We start from the raw sequence: 14,823 nt of genomic DNA, 5'->3' as shown, positions 1-14,823 counted from the left end.
GAGCCCACGGGCCACAACTGGAGAGAGAAAACCTGCACGCCACAACTAGAGAGAAGCCTGTGCACTGCAACGGAAGATCCCATGTGCCGCAACTAAGACCCGATGCAACCAAAATAAACCAAAATAAATTAATTAATTAAATTTAATTTTAAAAAAAAGATGGCAAGGAAAGTAGGAGTCCTGAAAAGAAGTTTTGTCAGCTCTGGTACTGATAGAAATAGTCAAGATCCAGCTGACACAGCCAGTATAAGCAATTTGGATCTGCCTACAGGACTCACAAAGCATATTGCTTGCCTATTTGACTCAACACTTTCCTTTGTAATGATGAGAAATCCTGTATCAAAAGTTGGCAGACTTTCACATAAGTCTCTGGACAGCTTCCTTACAGAACTAGAAAAGGTTCAAAACACTGATGAAGAAAAAGTGCAGATTGCAGAGATATTTTGATCAGGCACTCACTCTGAGAAACACCATACTGTCTCTGTATAATAATGATACAGTCACACAACTACATAGCCAGAACAATCATTTATGGTTTTCTTCTGGATCTTTTAAAAGGTGTGAGAGCCTTCTTGATTCGGACCCTGTGACTTGCAGCAGAGTTCTAAACAAAATTACACATGGCTTGTTTCCATGGCTCCTCTCATTTATGAATACAGCCCATCAGCAATAGTACTCCTCAGAATATTAGACCAGTTATCCAGAAGCCACTGCTCAGAAGTCAGATCCCTATTTCTTTTACTGGCCAAAGGTAGAAGACTTCAAAAACCATCAGATATATTTCAGAGCTAATACTGAGTATTAATAATGTTTTGGAGTCATAATCCTGAAGTAATTCCTACTTCAGATTAGCTCAGATGTTAAATGATGGGATGAGAAAAAACTTTTCCATTTGATTAAAACAGAACTATAAGGAAAGTTTGCTGTATCAATATGGATGTTCACAAAACACTGCAAATATTAAGGAATAAAGTGGGCTTGCAGGGATTTCTGTGAATGTGTCACCATATCTAAGCTTCTAGTCAACGTGTAAACAGAAAACCTGGTGATGCTTCTGATGAGGAAGGAGAACCTGATTTACCGTATTTAACTTCTGGCTCAGAGCAAATGAAGAATCCTGTGAAATGGTCATTGAGGAAGCAACAACAGATTCAACAACAAAACACAACTCTGATGTTGCCACAGCAGACATGACTGGCTTTCTCTTAAGCTGTGCTTTGAAATTCCACTATTTAGCTCTGAATTAAATGAGAAGTTTGTAGGAAAACTGCTACATACAACTTTTGCAGAGAAGAAAGCCATCAAAGACTCTGACATTGCAGCATAAAATTCTCTCTACATGTCCTTAACTTTGCTCACTCATTCAGGGAAGGTGCTTCAACACTGGATATACACACTGAGGCCAACTTTTTCAAGTCCACTTTACCATCTTATGCTGATACAGGAGTTCTACTTCTTGTAAATTAGAGATGCCATCGTATCAGAATGGTTTAGAGTGTCACCTTCCTCACTTCTCACTGCTAATCTTCATTTGCAGTAATTTAGTTACACCATTTGTTATTCACACTTGGTGTCTTTTTTTCTTTCTTAAAGTGAGCTTTATAGTGCCAGTCAAAAAAACTATTCTGCTGGTGCAATATAACTTACACTTAATGATGTTAAAAGTGTGTTGTATTGATGTTTGGCAAACATTTAATTTTGTCTGGAGTCTTGCTCATTACAGCACATCCTAATGCAACAAAAAGCTCCTTTTTTTTTTTAATTGATCCCTAGGTTGTTTGTTTCTTTTTAACAAAGAACTTTTTAGCAATCAGCACTGTACTTTTATTTTAAGGCAAATCTACACTTCTGGATGTTTTTTGTTTTGTTTTCGTTTTTTAGGGGTTTTTTGGCCACAGCAAGCAGCATGTGGTATCTTAGTTCCCCGACCAGGGATTGAACCCAAGCTCCCAGCATTGGAAGCACAGAGTCTTTTTTTTTTTTAATTGGGGTATAATTGTTTTACAATGTTGTGTTAGTTTCTACTGTACAGCGAAATGGAGTTCCCTGTGCTATACAGCAGGTTCTCATTAGTTACTTATTTTATACATATTAGTTAGTGTATATATGTCAATCCCAATCTCCCAATTCAGCCCACCTTCCCTTTCCCCCACTTGGTGTCCATATACTCGTTCTCTACATCTGTGTCTCTATTTCTGCCTTGCAAACCGGTTCATCTGTACCATTTTTCTAGATTCCACATATATGCGTTAATATATAACATTTGTTTTTCTCTTTCTGACTTACTTCACTCTGTATGACAGTCTCCAGGTCCATCCACGTCTCTACAAATGACCCAATTTTGTTCCTTTCTATGGCTGAGTAATATTCCATTATATATATGTACCACATCTTCTTTATCCGTTCGTCTGTCGATGGTCATTTAGGTTGCTTCCATGACCAGGCTATTGTAAATAATGCTGCAATGAACATTGAGATGCATGTGTCTTTTTTTTTTCTTTAATTAATTAATTTTATTTATTATTTATCTTTGGCTGCATTGGGTCTTCATTGCTGCCCGCAGGCTTTCTCTAGTTGTGGCAAGTGGGAGCTATTCTTCCTTGTGGTGCGTGGGCTTCTCATTGCAGTGGCTTCTCTTGATGTGGAGCACGGGGTCTAGGCACGTGGGCTTCAGTAGTTGTGGCACTTGGGCTCAGTAGTTGTGGCTCATGGGCTCTAGAGCGCAGGCTCAGTAGTTGTGGCACATGGGCTTAGTTGCTCTGCAGCATGTGGGATCTTCCCAGACCAGGACTCGAACCTGTGTCCCCTGCACTGGCAGGTGGATTCTTAACCACTGCGCCACCAGGGAAGCCCCCAATTTAATATTTAAAATGCAGGATTTCTTACTTGACAACAAAGATTCATTAAAGAATTTAATCCAGTTTTGTTGTTGCAAATGTTCAAAGTAATTCTACCTCGTTTTGGGTGGCCATTTCCCCCACCTTTTTTTTTTTTTTTTAAGAAATCAAGAAAGAGAAGAACAAACAACAAAACGTCATGGACTGGGGTGGGGGGGTCAGGGAGGTGTGGGTGGGTGTGGGGCTTCCCTAGTGGCGCAGTGGTTAAGAATCCGCCTGCCATTGCAGGGGACACAGGTTCGAGCCCTGGTCCGGGAAGAGCCACATACCGCGGAGCAACTAAGCCCGTGCGCCACAACTACTGAGCCTGGCTCTAGAGCCCGCGAGCCACAACTACTGAAGTCCCCGTGCCTAGAGCTTGTGCTCCGCAACAAGAGAAGCCACCAAATGAGAAGCCCAGGAACTGCAATGAAGAGTAGCCCCCGCTCGCTGCAACTAGAGAAAGCCTGCGCACAGCAACGAAGACCCAACACAGCCAAAAATAAAATAAATAAATTTACAAAAAAAAAATCAGTGTCTTTCTTGTGTCTTTTTCATTTTCAGTGTTTCAAACAACGTTTTTAAAATTTTACAGTTCCAAAACTATAAGTACATATATATATTTTTCTTTTTTCAGTGAACTAGATGTGAAACAGGTTTGTAAAATGCACTTATTTGTACCCATTGTGGACAAAGAATGTCTGCCTGCCATATCAGTAAACAAAGGATGTTGAGACTATCAGTCCATCAGCCACTGCAGCCATCACCAATGGTGCACCCTAAGGGGATTCATGATGGAGAAAAACAGGATATAATTTTATTTAGCCCAGACCCTTGCATCTTCCCGTACACAGAAGAGTGCTAAATTCATTAACTTGAGATATCTGGTTTTTCTTTAATTAGCAGTAATCTTTTGATGTTCAGCTACCTGGTGTTTTTGCAGAAACTCCTATATACCCTGGTTCCTCCCCTACCTCTTCAGAACAGTCCTTCAGAGGTATCTGAGAGGCTGTATCCTGGGCTTAAGGCCTCAGTAATGCCCCAAATAAAATAAAATTCTCAACTTTTAGGTTGTGTGTTTTTTTCAGTTGACACCAAACATTCTTCACTTTCTCCATAAGACATCTTATGATTTGGATGAGCTGTACCTCTAAAACTCCAGAGGTAGAGTGTCTGTAGCAACACCCTGATCTGCCTGGCTCCATCCTAAGGAAAAGAGAATTTAACAGGACTTCTAAAGAAATCCATGTTGAATCCTGGTGATATCTACTTCTCTTTTTAGTATCCACACATCATCCTTTTAACAGTCCCTTGAATTTTGCTAGGGACGAACAAACATCTCATAGGTATATAGTCTTTGAAATCCAGATTCTTCCCTGTTTTGGCAATCAGGGCAACACATTTATTTCCAAGCCTTTGTTTTACTCTATTTTTCATGTCTCCTCAGAGATCACCGACCAGTTCAGTAGTCTCACCACAAACTTGCTGAGTATCCTGGGAATCCGTTCATCACAGCCAAACACAGAAGCTTACATGCAAAAGCTAGGCCAGCAATGGATGGGAGACTCCACAGTGCCAGAAATAAATTTGTGGCTGGATTTCTCAGTTTCCACTTTGTTTCTGCCAGGATCATATGCTCAGTGTGTTTTTTTCTTTTCTGCTATAATTATCCAGTCCCATTCCAGCTATAGTCTCCTGGCTGACAATTCCTTCTGCTTGTGGACAAAAAATACACACACTGAGCTGATTAACCAGGGCTTAAGTCATGGCACACCATTCCTAACCGTGTTACATTAGGCAGATGATTTAACCTCTTTGGCACGCATCTGTAGGTCAGAGGTTAATACCAGCCTCACAGGGTTATGTGAAGTATCCACACTGAACCTGAACGTAGTAACTGCACTCACTAAATGTTCATCTTCCCAGATCCTCCCATTACACTTCCCAAGGGCACTTTCAACAGCAGCCCAAACAGCATGCATTGAGCCTCTACTATATGTCACAGAAGAAAAACACACGACCTAAAAGTAGCGCGTTAAGTTTTATTTGGGGATCTTACTGAAGACAATAACCCAGGAGACGGCCTCTCAGATAGCTTTGAGGAACTGCTCAGAAGAGGTAAGAGAGAAGCCAGGATAAATAGGAGTTTTTTGCTGGAAAAAAAAATGTAGTTGAACATCAAAAGATTACTGTCAATCACAAAGAACAGACATTCAAATTAATGATTTTAGTGCTTTTCTGTATATGGGAAGATGCAAGAATCTGGGTTCATTTAAATTATTCCTTAGGTATGCAACTTAACTATCTAGGGACAATAGAATCCAAAGCACAGAATACTTCCTGTTTTTCTCCATCCTGAATTCCTTTCAGGGCTCACGTGGGTGGAAGCCTGCCGTGACTAATGGCCAGATCCTTATGGACCTGGAATGGTGGGCAACATTCTTTGTTTACCAGAATGGCAGGCAACGGTCCCTGTCCACATCTGAAGCGGGTCTTAGAGGGTTGTGATACTAAAAATATAGGAAATAGCTTCCTGCTCTAGAAGAGCTTACAATGTAGTCAACGATATGGCTTCCATGACCTCCACGAATTCTTACAACAGTCCCAGACAGCCGACAAGACTGAAAAGAGGTAGAGGGAGTCAGAAGGTACACAAAAGTAGGGACATAGAGTCCAAGGGCGAACACAGACTATCTGCTTCTACACTCCACGTGCACGTGTTTGTCCGGCCACAGGACACAATTACCGGTTGTTTACGTGTCTGTCACCCCCATAAGACCACCAACAACCTGAGGGCGACCCAGTCCCGGTTCACCTACCATCCCTTTCTCATGCCGGGGCCTAGACACGCAGCAGGTCCACGCCCTGTTCGGCCTTCTCACTCGAGGGGCTCCTGACCATTGGCTCTTCTGTAAGTGGGGGCGGAGCGTCACGCTCCGTGACCCCTCCCCGTCCTGAAGTCCCCGAGGAGCCCAGGACAGGACCCGGAGGCAGCGGGAAACCCAGCCGCACCCAACGGCTGTTGGCGGTGATCGGCCACCTGCTGCTGCAGCCCAGATTGGCTCCTTCCTCTGGCCCCACGGCTCCCTTAACCAATCACCAGCGAGGCCGGTAGGGAGGCCCCGCCCCGCGGGGTCCCGCGCTGGCACCTGGGGAGAGCGGGCGGTCTGCGGAATCACGGGCGGCTGAGTTGGTACCAGCGGACTGCGTCCCTGAAAGGAGAGAGTGCTCTTCTACCCGAGCCTCTGGGCGCTGTTAAAAGGAGCCCTGGGCTTCCCTGGTGGCGCAGTGGTTGAGAATCTGCCTGCCAATGCAAGGGACACGGGTTCGAGCCCTGGTCTGGGGAGATCCCACATGCCACGGAGCAACTGTGCCCGTGAGCCACAATTACTGAGCCTTCGCATCTGGAGCCTGTGCTCCGCAACAACAGAGGCCGCGATAGTGAGAGGCTTGCGCATCACGATGAAGAGTGACCCCCGCTTGCCACAACTAGAGAAAGCCCATGCACAGAAACGAAAACCCAACACAGCCATAAATAAATAAATAAATACATTTAAAAAAAAAAAAAGAGCCCTGGCTAGGGGCCAGAGGCGTGTACGACCCTGGGCAGCCTCTGCTTCTTTCCGGGAGTCAGTCTTGCCATCTTTACGATGAAGTTGGCGCGGCGAGGGGTAACCCTATGGGGAAACGAAGGGGCAGATGCTGGGATCGGCTCCCGAAAATGGAAGTGGAGAAAGGCGCGGAGAAAACCCTGGGCGTGGCGGTCTCTGCGGAAATGCTGCAACTAAAGGGCCGCCTCCCAGCCCTCGGAGACCGCAGGTCCCGCCCCCGCCCAGCCGGCCGCTCCCCATAGATCGAAGTCGCGCCGCACCCTCTGCCTGCCTCTCTGCAAACCCGGCCGGCCGCGCCTTTGGGTCGAGTACAGTCTGCTCTCCGTGGATGCGCGCTCCGCCCGCCGACTGACATATCTGCCAGTACTTGATTGTTCTCCTTGCGGCCCGGTGAGCCCGGCCCCGGCCCGCCCCAGCCCTGCGCCCGCTATATCTGCCCTACTCCCGCTACCCCGGCGGAAGGGACCCGCGCGCCACCTTTAATTTCACTCCTCACCTCCCACCCTATTTTGTATTTTACCTTTTGTTGTTTTTCTTTATCTCTCTTCTTTCACTCTTTTCATGTCTTGCTTTTGCTCTTTACCTCTCGCGTTCAAATGGCTGTAATATAAGCCTTCACCCTTCCACTTCCTCTCCTCGGCCGGGGTGGGGGACCTTCACCGAAGACCAGAATGACCTCTGCCACTCCAGGCGGCCCCAGGCCATTCCTGGGGCTCTTTCTGCTGGCAGGAGGCTTTGAGCTCCTTGATGCAGCCTCAGCAGGGCCCGCTCCAGCCCCTCTAACCTCCTCGCAGCCCCGCTGTGGTTCCTAGTTGACTCAGCGAGTCTCTGACCCATCATGACTCCCCCACCACCGCCCCACTCCTGCTCACCAGAGTCTGCTGTGTTGCGGGACGCTTCTCCAGAATACTGAGTTCCACTAAAGGAGAAATCTGCAACAGAGCAATGTGTGATACTAAGAGAGCAGACGGGGGAGGGAGGACTCCTGGGTTCATCCTCTCCTCCAGTGTGTCCCCCTCCTCCAGTGTGTGCACTTAATTAGTCCCCAGCTGCCCTGTGGGAAATGGACCCTGTGCCCTACCCTCACACCCCCCTGATAAGGATTGAGTGGGCTTATGTGCCTTGAACAGATGGCCCTTTCCTTGCTGGGGTGTGGTCCTTTAAGGTCCATTTCCCTTTCTAAACTCTCCTCCTTTGCCCTCACCTGCAGGACACATAGTATGACCATTAGGTGTTTCATCTCCCAGCCATTTTCTATGGAAAACCAAAGGGATCAGGCCATGATAGCCACTGGCAGCTTTGAAGAATGGGATGCCTTTAGAGAAGCTTGATCTTGAAGGCCTCAGCGTGAGATCTAACAGAGCCAGGTAAGAGTCCATTCTAAGGGAGGGGTCTTCTACTGCCTCAGCCCTGTGGTCTGGGGGCAGGTTTAGCAGGACATTAATACAAATAACTAGCACCACCGTCCCAGTAAAGTCACTCCTAGCGTTCACAAAGCACTTAAGGGCCAGAGCCCTTAAGCTGACCTGACAATCCAAGGATGGTAATCCCCATTTTACAAAGGAGGATATTGAGGCCCAGGTGGGACAGTGATTAGCCCCAGGTCACCCTAGGAGTCAGCAGCAGAGTTAGGACAGGACCCTGTTGTTCTAACTACATATTGTTGACTCAAACTTTTGACTATCCTTAAGATTGCAGTTGGTAATCAGGTGAAACTGGTTATTTGCTGGGGATTGTAATATATTATTAACTCTTTCTCGTTAGGCCTGAGTTTAATCTTCTTAGTATGGTCTTTAGCACGGAGACCTTTGCCTTCATACCCATGCCTCTGAAGGACCTGACTTATGGCAACTCCAAGGCAACATTCAAAATGGCAACTTAGCCTTTGCACTTGTCTCTGAGGTGGGCAGGGCCTGGGCCTTATTCTTCTCTGGCCCTCACAACACGTTGCAACCCAGATCAAGGTCAGGACATGATTGACTCATGTCATCATGTCTCTGATGCCCAGAGAAGGGAATGCCGTTTGCCTGAACCTTCTCAGAACTGTCACATTGTCATGAGAGAACTTCGGTGTTGGACCTCCTCGTGAAAGGCCCGGGGCTGAGAAAACAGCAGGAAAGAAATGAGCTGGGCACAGTGCAAAGCAAATAGCATAAGCTTTGGAGCCTGCAGACAGGACGCTTACTAAGTTCCCTGTTCTGAAACATGGAAGTAAGGGCAGCCACCTCACAGGGCTGCACTGACAAGTAAGTGAGCTAGTAGAATGTGCCAGGCAGAGTGGGGAGGAAAGGTGTGGGGCACTTCCTGGGGAACGAGGATGTCAGAGCAGGGACGCTGGGGGTTCTGGAACACCTTCACCAACCCCTTCTGCTGCTTGAGTGCCAGTCTTCACTGAGCCTCATGTGGGCCAGGCTCCAGGGAAGCATGAATAAGGCCAGGAACTGAGTGGTGAGTCGCCTTTAGACTTCCCTGTTGGCCCAGCCACCTGGGATGAGAAGCCCAGGAGGAAGAAGCCTGGTGAGCATCTTGTTTCCATGGGTCTGTGTGTTTACGACTGACTGCCACCACGTCATTCCTCTGCTGGCCAGCGCTTTCCTCCCGGCCCCAGCAATGGGGGCAGCCCATTAGGTGAGGCTCAGAGCAGCCACTCCTATGTAGTGAAAGAAAGAAACTCAGGGGAGAGAAGCAGGTCACCCTCCTCCACTGGGGTGCTGGGCTCACTTCCTCCCAAGGCAGGGGAGGAAGGTGTTGTTGCAATTCTGAGAACAAAATGGAGGTTTTGGTTTCCTTTGTCACTATAGTTCTGACCTGCACTTCCGCATCCCCACCTCTCATGAAGATGTGGATCCCTCTATGTTATAGGAGGAGAGGAAACTGGCCAGAGAGGGAATAGTTTTCCCACCCCCCGGGGTGGGGGTGGGGGTGGGTAGAGCACCTTATGCACTTACTCTCAGCCCTGAGAATTGCTCAGTATCCTTCAAGGCCCAGCTAAATGCTACCTTTTCTAAGTCTTCTGATTACCCACCCTTTCTTCTCTCCCAGTGAAGTTGGATGTTCCCTCCTTTGCACTTTGAGACTATGTTCTGCAAGCCCCAAATGCAGCTTGAATCACCTGTCCATCCCATGCCAGACAATAAGCCCCCCTCTAGGGTAGATATTGTCTCCTGCGCCTCAGTGAGCCAGTGCCCAGCAAAGCAGACTCCTTGAAAGAGTGCCTCTAGAGAGCCCAAGCTGTGTGCGGGCTGGTGGGGAAGAGAATTAGACTGAATTGAAGGAGCTGAATAGGTCTTGTTCACTCCTTTTCTTCTAGACTTAGTTCAAGACCCATAGGAACCTCTCCTGCTTAAGACATCCAGGGCATAAGCCTGTGGGTTTGTGCCTGTCAGGTCTTGGTCTAGCTGAAACCTTTTCCCCACTTCTGTCTGCCCTTTAAACAGATCTGCAGCATCAGGAATGTGGGCTTCAGTGAAATTTCTGCACCCAGCAGACACAGGGCTGGGCCAGTGCCTGTGAGGTAGCACTAGGATAGCTGTGATCCAGACACTCCCTGTGGCGAAAGGGAGGACTTCTCAGGAATGAATTGCTTCTCCAGCCCCTGCTTGAGTGCCTGTGGAGCTCACTCCTATTTGCCCTCCAGGGGCAGCTCTGGGTCCTTGCTTAGGGAGGTGGTGCTATCAGGGAAAGTGGGGTGGGGTAGTGAGAAGGGGGGGTCTGGAGCTTCAGCTTCTGATGGACCTTCTCTCTCCTTGGCTTAGATTCCAGCAGAGTTCCTCTGTCTCGTCTTGTTGCTGATTGAAGGTGCCCCCTTCTTTTTTCTTCATCTCCTGGGAGGTAGCAGGAATTGGCATTATGGTTGGGTTCAAGGCCACAGATGTGCCCCCTACTGCCACTGTGAAGTTCCTGGGGGCTGGCACAGCTGCCTGCATTGCAGATCTCATCACCTTTCCCCTGGATACTGCTAAAGTCCGGCTGCAGGTGAGGAGATGAAGCCTGGGGTTCTGATGGTGGCTAGTCTGCTCCCTCTCCAAGACACAGACTCCTCAAGGGCCAGCGGGGTTTTTCGGCGCTGTAAATTTTAGAGCATAGGGATGGAAGGAGATGGGGAGGGCAACCACCTGCCTTGGCCTTGCAGATCCAAGGAGAAAGGCAGGGGCCAGTGCAGGCTGCGGCCAGTGCCCAGTACCGCGGGGTGCTGGGCACCATCCTGACCATGGTGCGCACCGAGGGCCCCCGCAGCCTCTACAAAGGGCTGGTCGCCGGCCTGCAGCGCCAGATGAGCTTTGCCTCCATCCGCATCGGCCTCTACGACTCTGTCAAGCAGTTCTACACCAAGGGCTCTGAGCGTGAGTGTGGAGCTGGGCCACAGGCCTCTTGGCCTCTTCTCAGTGATGGTTGATCCTCGTTCTTTTAGCTGCACAGTTCCTTTAGGCCCCAAGACCTCTAGGAGGAATTTCAGATCAGAGGAACTGAGAACTAGAAGGGTCCCTGATTCTTCTAATGATTCCTGAACACCTGGGCTGTGCCAGGCTCCAAGTAGGGCATCGTCTCATAACAGTCCTCACAACCACCTCGGGAGCAGGTGGTATCATCCCCGTGTTACAGAGGAAGAGGCTGAGGCTTGCTCGGGCAGGAGGGACTTGGCCAAGGGCACATAATGGGGAGCCAGAAAGAAAACACACTGAGGACTTGTGCCTCCAAGGCCAGCACTCTTCCATTCCACCTTCTCAGCATGCCATGCCCACCCTCCATTTTACACGTGAGGAAAATGAGAACCCAGATCAAAAGGTTGACTTTTCCCAAGATCACACGGCAGGGAGAAGTAGATCAGGGATGAGAACCCAAGTCCTATGAATCCCAGTCCTTGAGAAAAGCCACTTCTCTCGGAGCCTTTCATATTTGTCAAATGGAAATGATACTTGGGAATTCCCTGGCAGTCCAGTGGTTAGGACTTTCACTGCCAGGGCCCAGGTTTGATCCCTGGTCGGGAACTAAGATCCCAGAAGCCACACAGCGCTGCCAAAAAAAAAAAAAAAAAGGTTCTGATTTCTCGGGGCTGCTGAGTAGGTAAAATGAAGTGAATGAAAATGCTTCATGAAAGAAAGCATTACGTCTCATTTTGTCCTGCTCCTCGCTCTGTCCCAGTGCCCAGCACGTAGTAGACACTCCCAGTGATAGACTGTATGATGCAAAAAGTTCTTAGAGCAGGGCTAGTCTGTGTCTTATTACCGAAAGTTTACAGTGAAGACAGGAAATGACAGTGACGTGGTTTTGGTGAGGAGAGGTGGGAAATGAGTGTAAACCCAGCTGGCCACTGACCCCCATGGTTCTCCCACAGATGCCGGCATCGGGAGCCACCTCCTGGCAGGCAGCACCACAGGTGCCTTGGCTGTGGCCGTGGCCCAGCCAACGGATGTGGTAAAGGTCCGATTCCAGGCGCACGCCCAGGCTGGAGGTGGCCGGAGGTATCAAAGCACCATTGAGGCCTACAAGACCATTGCCCGAGAGGAAGGGTTTCGGGGACTCTGGAAAGGTGTGTACCAGGTGTTTTCCCTTCCGCATCCTCCTCTTCCCCTATTCCTTGGTCTCACATAGGCACCATTTCTTTCTGCAGGGACCTCTCCCAATGTCGCTCGTAATGCTGTTGTCAACTGTGCTGAGCTGGTGACCTACGACCTCATCAAGGACACTCTCCTGAAGGCCAACCTAATGACAGGTGAGTTAGGGTAGATGTTGCTGGGTCTCACCTTCCCCCAAACCAGGAGCCAGTGTGGGTCTGCCTGGAGACCACATCTTTTCATCCCATTTCCCCTTTGCTTATGGAGTGAGTTTCTCTTTCACTGAACTGAAGCCAACTGGGGTGAAGTTTCCACTCTGCACGTTGAGGCGCTGAGGCTAGATTGGCAAAGTGACTCTCAGAGACACTGGGAGAGGTCCCAGCTGCAGTCTCTGTGTCTCTAAAACCACGAGACCTTAGCTACTTAAATCATCTCTTTCCTTCTGGAATTATGGGGTGAGGAGTCCTGACTGCTTCCCCTGCTCCTCCTCCTTGGCAGATGACCTCCCTTGCCACTTCACTTCCGCTTTCGGGGCGGGCTTCTGCACCACCATCATCTCCTCCCCTGTCGACGTGGTCAAGACGAGATACATGAACTCTGCCCTATGCCAGTACCGCAGTGCTGGCCACTGCGCCCTCACCATGCTCCAGAAGGAGGGTCCCCAAGCCTTCTACAAAGGGTGAGCCTCTGATCCACCCCACCCAATTCTAGGCCTCCTGGCCACCTGTACCTATCACACAGGTGGGAGAGAACCACCCAGAACTGAGTGGTTGCTGTGGCAACCACGTGTCAAACTATTTCTGATCCTGGTCCTGGCATTCTCGTGCTCTTAACTCCTTCCTATCAGAGTTGCTATCATGCCTACTTTGTGGGTGTTAAAATGGAGACTCACAGGGGACTCTTGCTCACAGGCCACAGCTCCATTCCCTGGGCCCTCCCAGCTTCCTTTGGGACAGAGCATCTGGGTTGGATTGGCTGCCAGGGCCCAGCAGGGTGAAAGAGATGACGTGTGTTTTCTCCCCTCTAGGTTCATGCCCTCCTTTCTCCGATTGGGTTCCTGGAACGTGGTGATGTTCGTCACCTATGAACAGCTAAAACGGGCCCTCGTGGCTGCCTGTGCTTCCCGGGATGCTCCCTTTTGAGCCTCCCCTGCTGATCACCTCTGGCTTTGGCTGCAGCCTGGACCTGCTTCCCTTTTCCTCCTCCCCTCATTCCCTTCCCTCTCTCCCCACCCCTTCCCTCTGCTCCCTTTCCCACCACCTCCCTTCCCTCTCCCCACATTTTCACCCCTCAGCTCCCCGTTGCCTCTCACAGTCCTGATGGAGTTGACCCCAGCTGACACTGTGGGAAGCCTGGACAAGCCAGCATCTCAAGCCCTCAGTCCCTTGAGAAGTTCAGCCTGACTCTTCGTCCTGCCTCCTGCCCCTGAGCCCGACTAGCACGTCACCCATAAAACAAGCTCAACCTTGGCGTCTCCTCCCTCTCTGTTACCAGAGGTCTTGGTCTAATGGGCCCTTTTGGCACCTGGTAGGCAGGGGAGGAGCCACCTGACTTGGAAAGGGGGGTGTGACCCATCTTCCTCCAGCAATCTGGGTGGAGGTCATCCGGTCTGCTTCTCTTTCCAGACCAGGCCAGGGCTGGGGTGGCAAGTAAAGGAGCGGCCTGGAGTTAGCAGTGGCCTTGCTCTCTCGCCACACCACTTGAGCTTTCACTCACCAGTGTCTGGTACTCCAGTACCCGCCTTTCCAACCCCCCCAGCTGGCCCCGGGCCTGTTAATCTGCAAAATGAGTGTTCCTGTTTGCCCTGCTTCTCCTGTGCTGCTTGGAAGATTTAGAGGAACTTAGGAACCTTAGATGCTGTAGGCTTATTTTATTCCATTTTACAAATGGGAAATCCACCTCCCCCAAGTCCCAGGCTTAGTGAGGACAAGTCAGGTTGCTTCCCATCCTCCACAGTCATACCCTTAGGAGGCGGTATAACTGCATTGGGTGGGACAGGCTGTAGAGCAGACACCCAGCCTCAGCCGGAGTCTTTCCATTTAGAGTCTCACCCTCACCCCAGGCTAGAGATCCCAGGGAGGTGGTGACAAACCAGGGGTGTCAGCCTCCCTGTCCCTCTTCCTACCATCTGTCTCCAGTCAGGAAAGCAGGTGGGCAGGGCTACTTCTGTTTCAAGGGTTAGGGGACTCTGTGAGGTTCCAGAATCCCAAGGCATCTCCTGAAGGGCTGGGCCCTTAGAATTAAGCCATCCAGGCCCGTTTTATAGATGTCTGAAGAAGCTGAAGGCTGAGACAGGTCATGCAGGCAAGGACACATAGGAAATCAGCCGCTGAACTGGGACTAGGACTCAGATTCCGCCCTCCCCCTGTGCACTTTTCCCCTAGGGGCTGGGGTCCTTCAGGAATCCTGTTGGGCAGCTGTGGAGCCAAGCCCAGAGAACGTGACCTTCCTGTTTAAGTCAGCTGGTGCTACTGTGCCTTCCCCACTGGTCAGAGCAGGAGGCTGGGCCCTTCAGTGCTTGGGCAAGGGGTCCAGGATATTAGGGTTGTAGAGAAGGAAAGAGGGTCCAGGACTCCTCACCTTACTTTTTATTTTTATTGAAGTATAGTTGATTTACAACCTCACCTTACTTTTGAGCTGAGGTCTCATAGTCCCCAAGAGGGACAGGGTTGGGTGCAGGAGTCAAGCCAGGGTGAAGGTGGCAGGGAGTCGGCATAAGTGGAGGACCCGGTCAGTGTACTTAATGCACCTTAATTCTCACATTAATCCTCTGAGGCAGGA

The 14,823-nt window shown here is 49.6% G+C and overlaps 1 protein-coding gene across 2 annotated transcripts; it reads left to right on the top strand.

The window, feature by feature from the left end:
* Positions 1 to 6,739: 6,739 nt before the first annotated feature.
* On the top strand, positions 6,740 to 14,079 carry UCP2 (uncoupling protein 2). 2 transcript variants are annotated; one of them, XM_079929458.1, is made up of 8 exons: positions 6,740 to 6,877; positions 7,698 to 7,854; positions 10,243 to 10,462; positions 10,620 to 10,830; positions 11,823 to 12,017; positions 12,099 to 12,200; positions 12,541 to 12,721; positions 13,070 to 14,079. In XM_079929458.1, exons 3-8 carry the CDS (start codon positions 10,337 to 10,339, stop codon positions 13,182 to 13,184), a joined length of 930 nt encoding a protein of 309 aa, XP_079785584.1. In that variant the 5' UTR covers positions 6,740 to 6,877; positions 7,698 to 7,854; positions 10,243 to 10,336; the 3' UTR covers positions 13,185 to 14,079. The 2 variants fall into 2 exon arrangements, with proteins under 2 accessions (XP_079785584.1, XP_079785585.1); XM_079929459.1 differs by lacking the exon at positions 6,740 to 6,877 and having other exon boundaries at positions 7,541 to 7,854.
* The last annotated feature ends 744 nt before the right edge of the window (positions 14,080 to 14,823 follow it).

This window comes from Stenella coeruleoalba (genome assembly GCF_951394435.1).
Source record: "Stenella coeruleoalba genome assembly, chromosome: 8".
NCBI classification, from domain to species: Eukaryota; Metazoa; Chordata; class Mammalia; order Artiodactyla; family Delphinidae; genus Stenella; species Stenella coeruleoalba.
Note: the sequence above shows the minus strand (reverse complement) of the source record. Positions and strands in the feature narration are given on the sequence as shown.

Excerpts from the sequence above, each read along its gene's own strand:
- UCP2 (XM_079929458.1), top strand. The coding sequence starts at position 10,337 with ATGGTTGGGTTCAAGGCCACAGATGTGCCCCCTACTGCCACTGTGAAG. Across the intron at positions 10,463-10,619 it reads CTGCTAAAGTCCGGCTGCAG|ATCCAAGGAGAAAGGCAGGG; the intron begins GTGAGGAGATGA and ends TTGGCCTTGCAG. Across the intron at positions 10,831-11,822 it reads CTACACCAAGGGCTCTGAGC|ATGCCGGCATCGGGAGCCAC; the intron begins GTGAGTGTGGAG and ends GTTCTCCCACAG.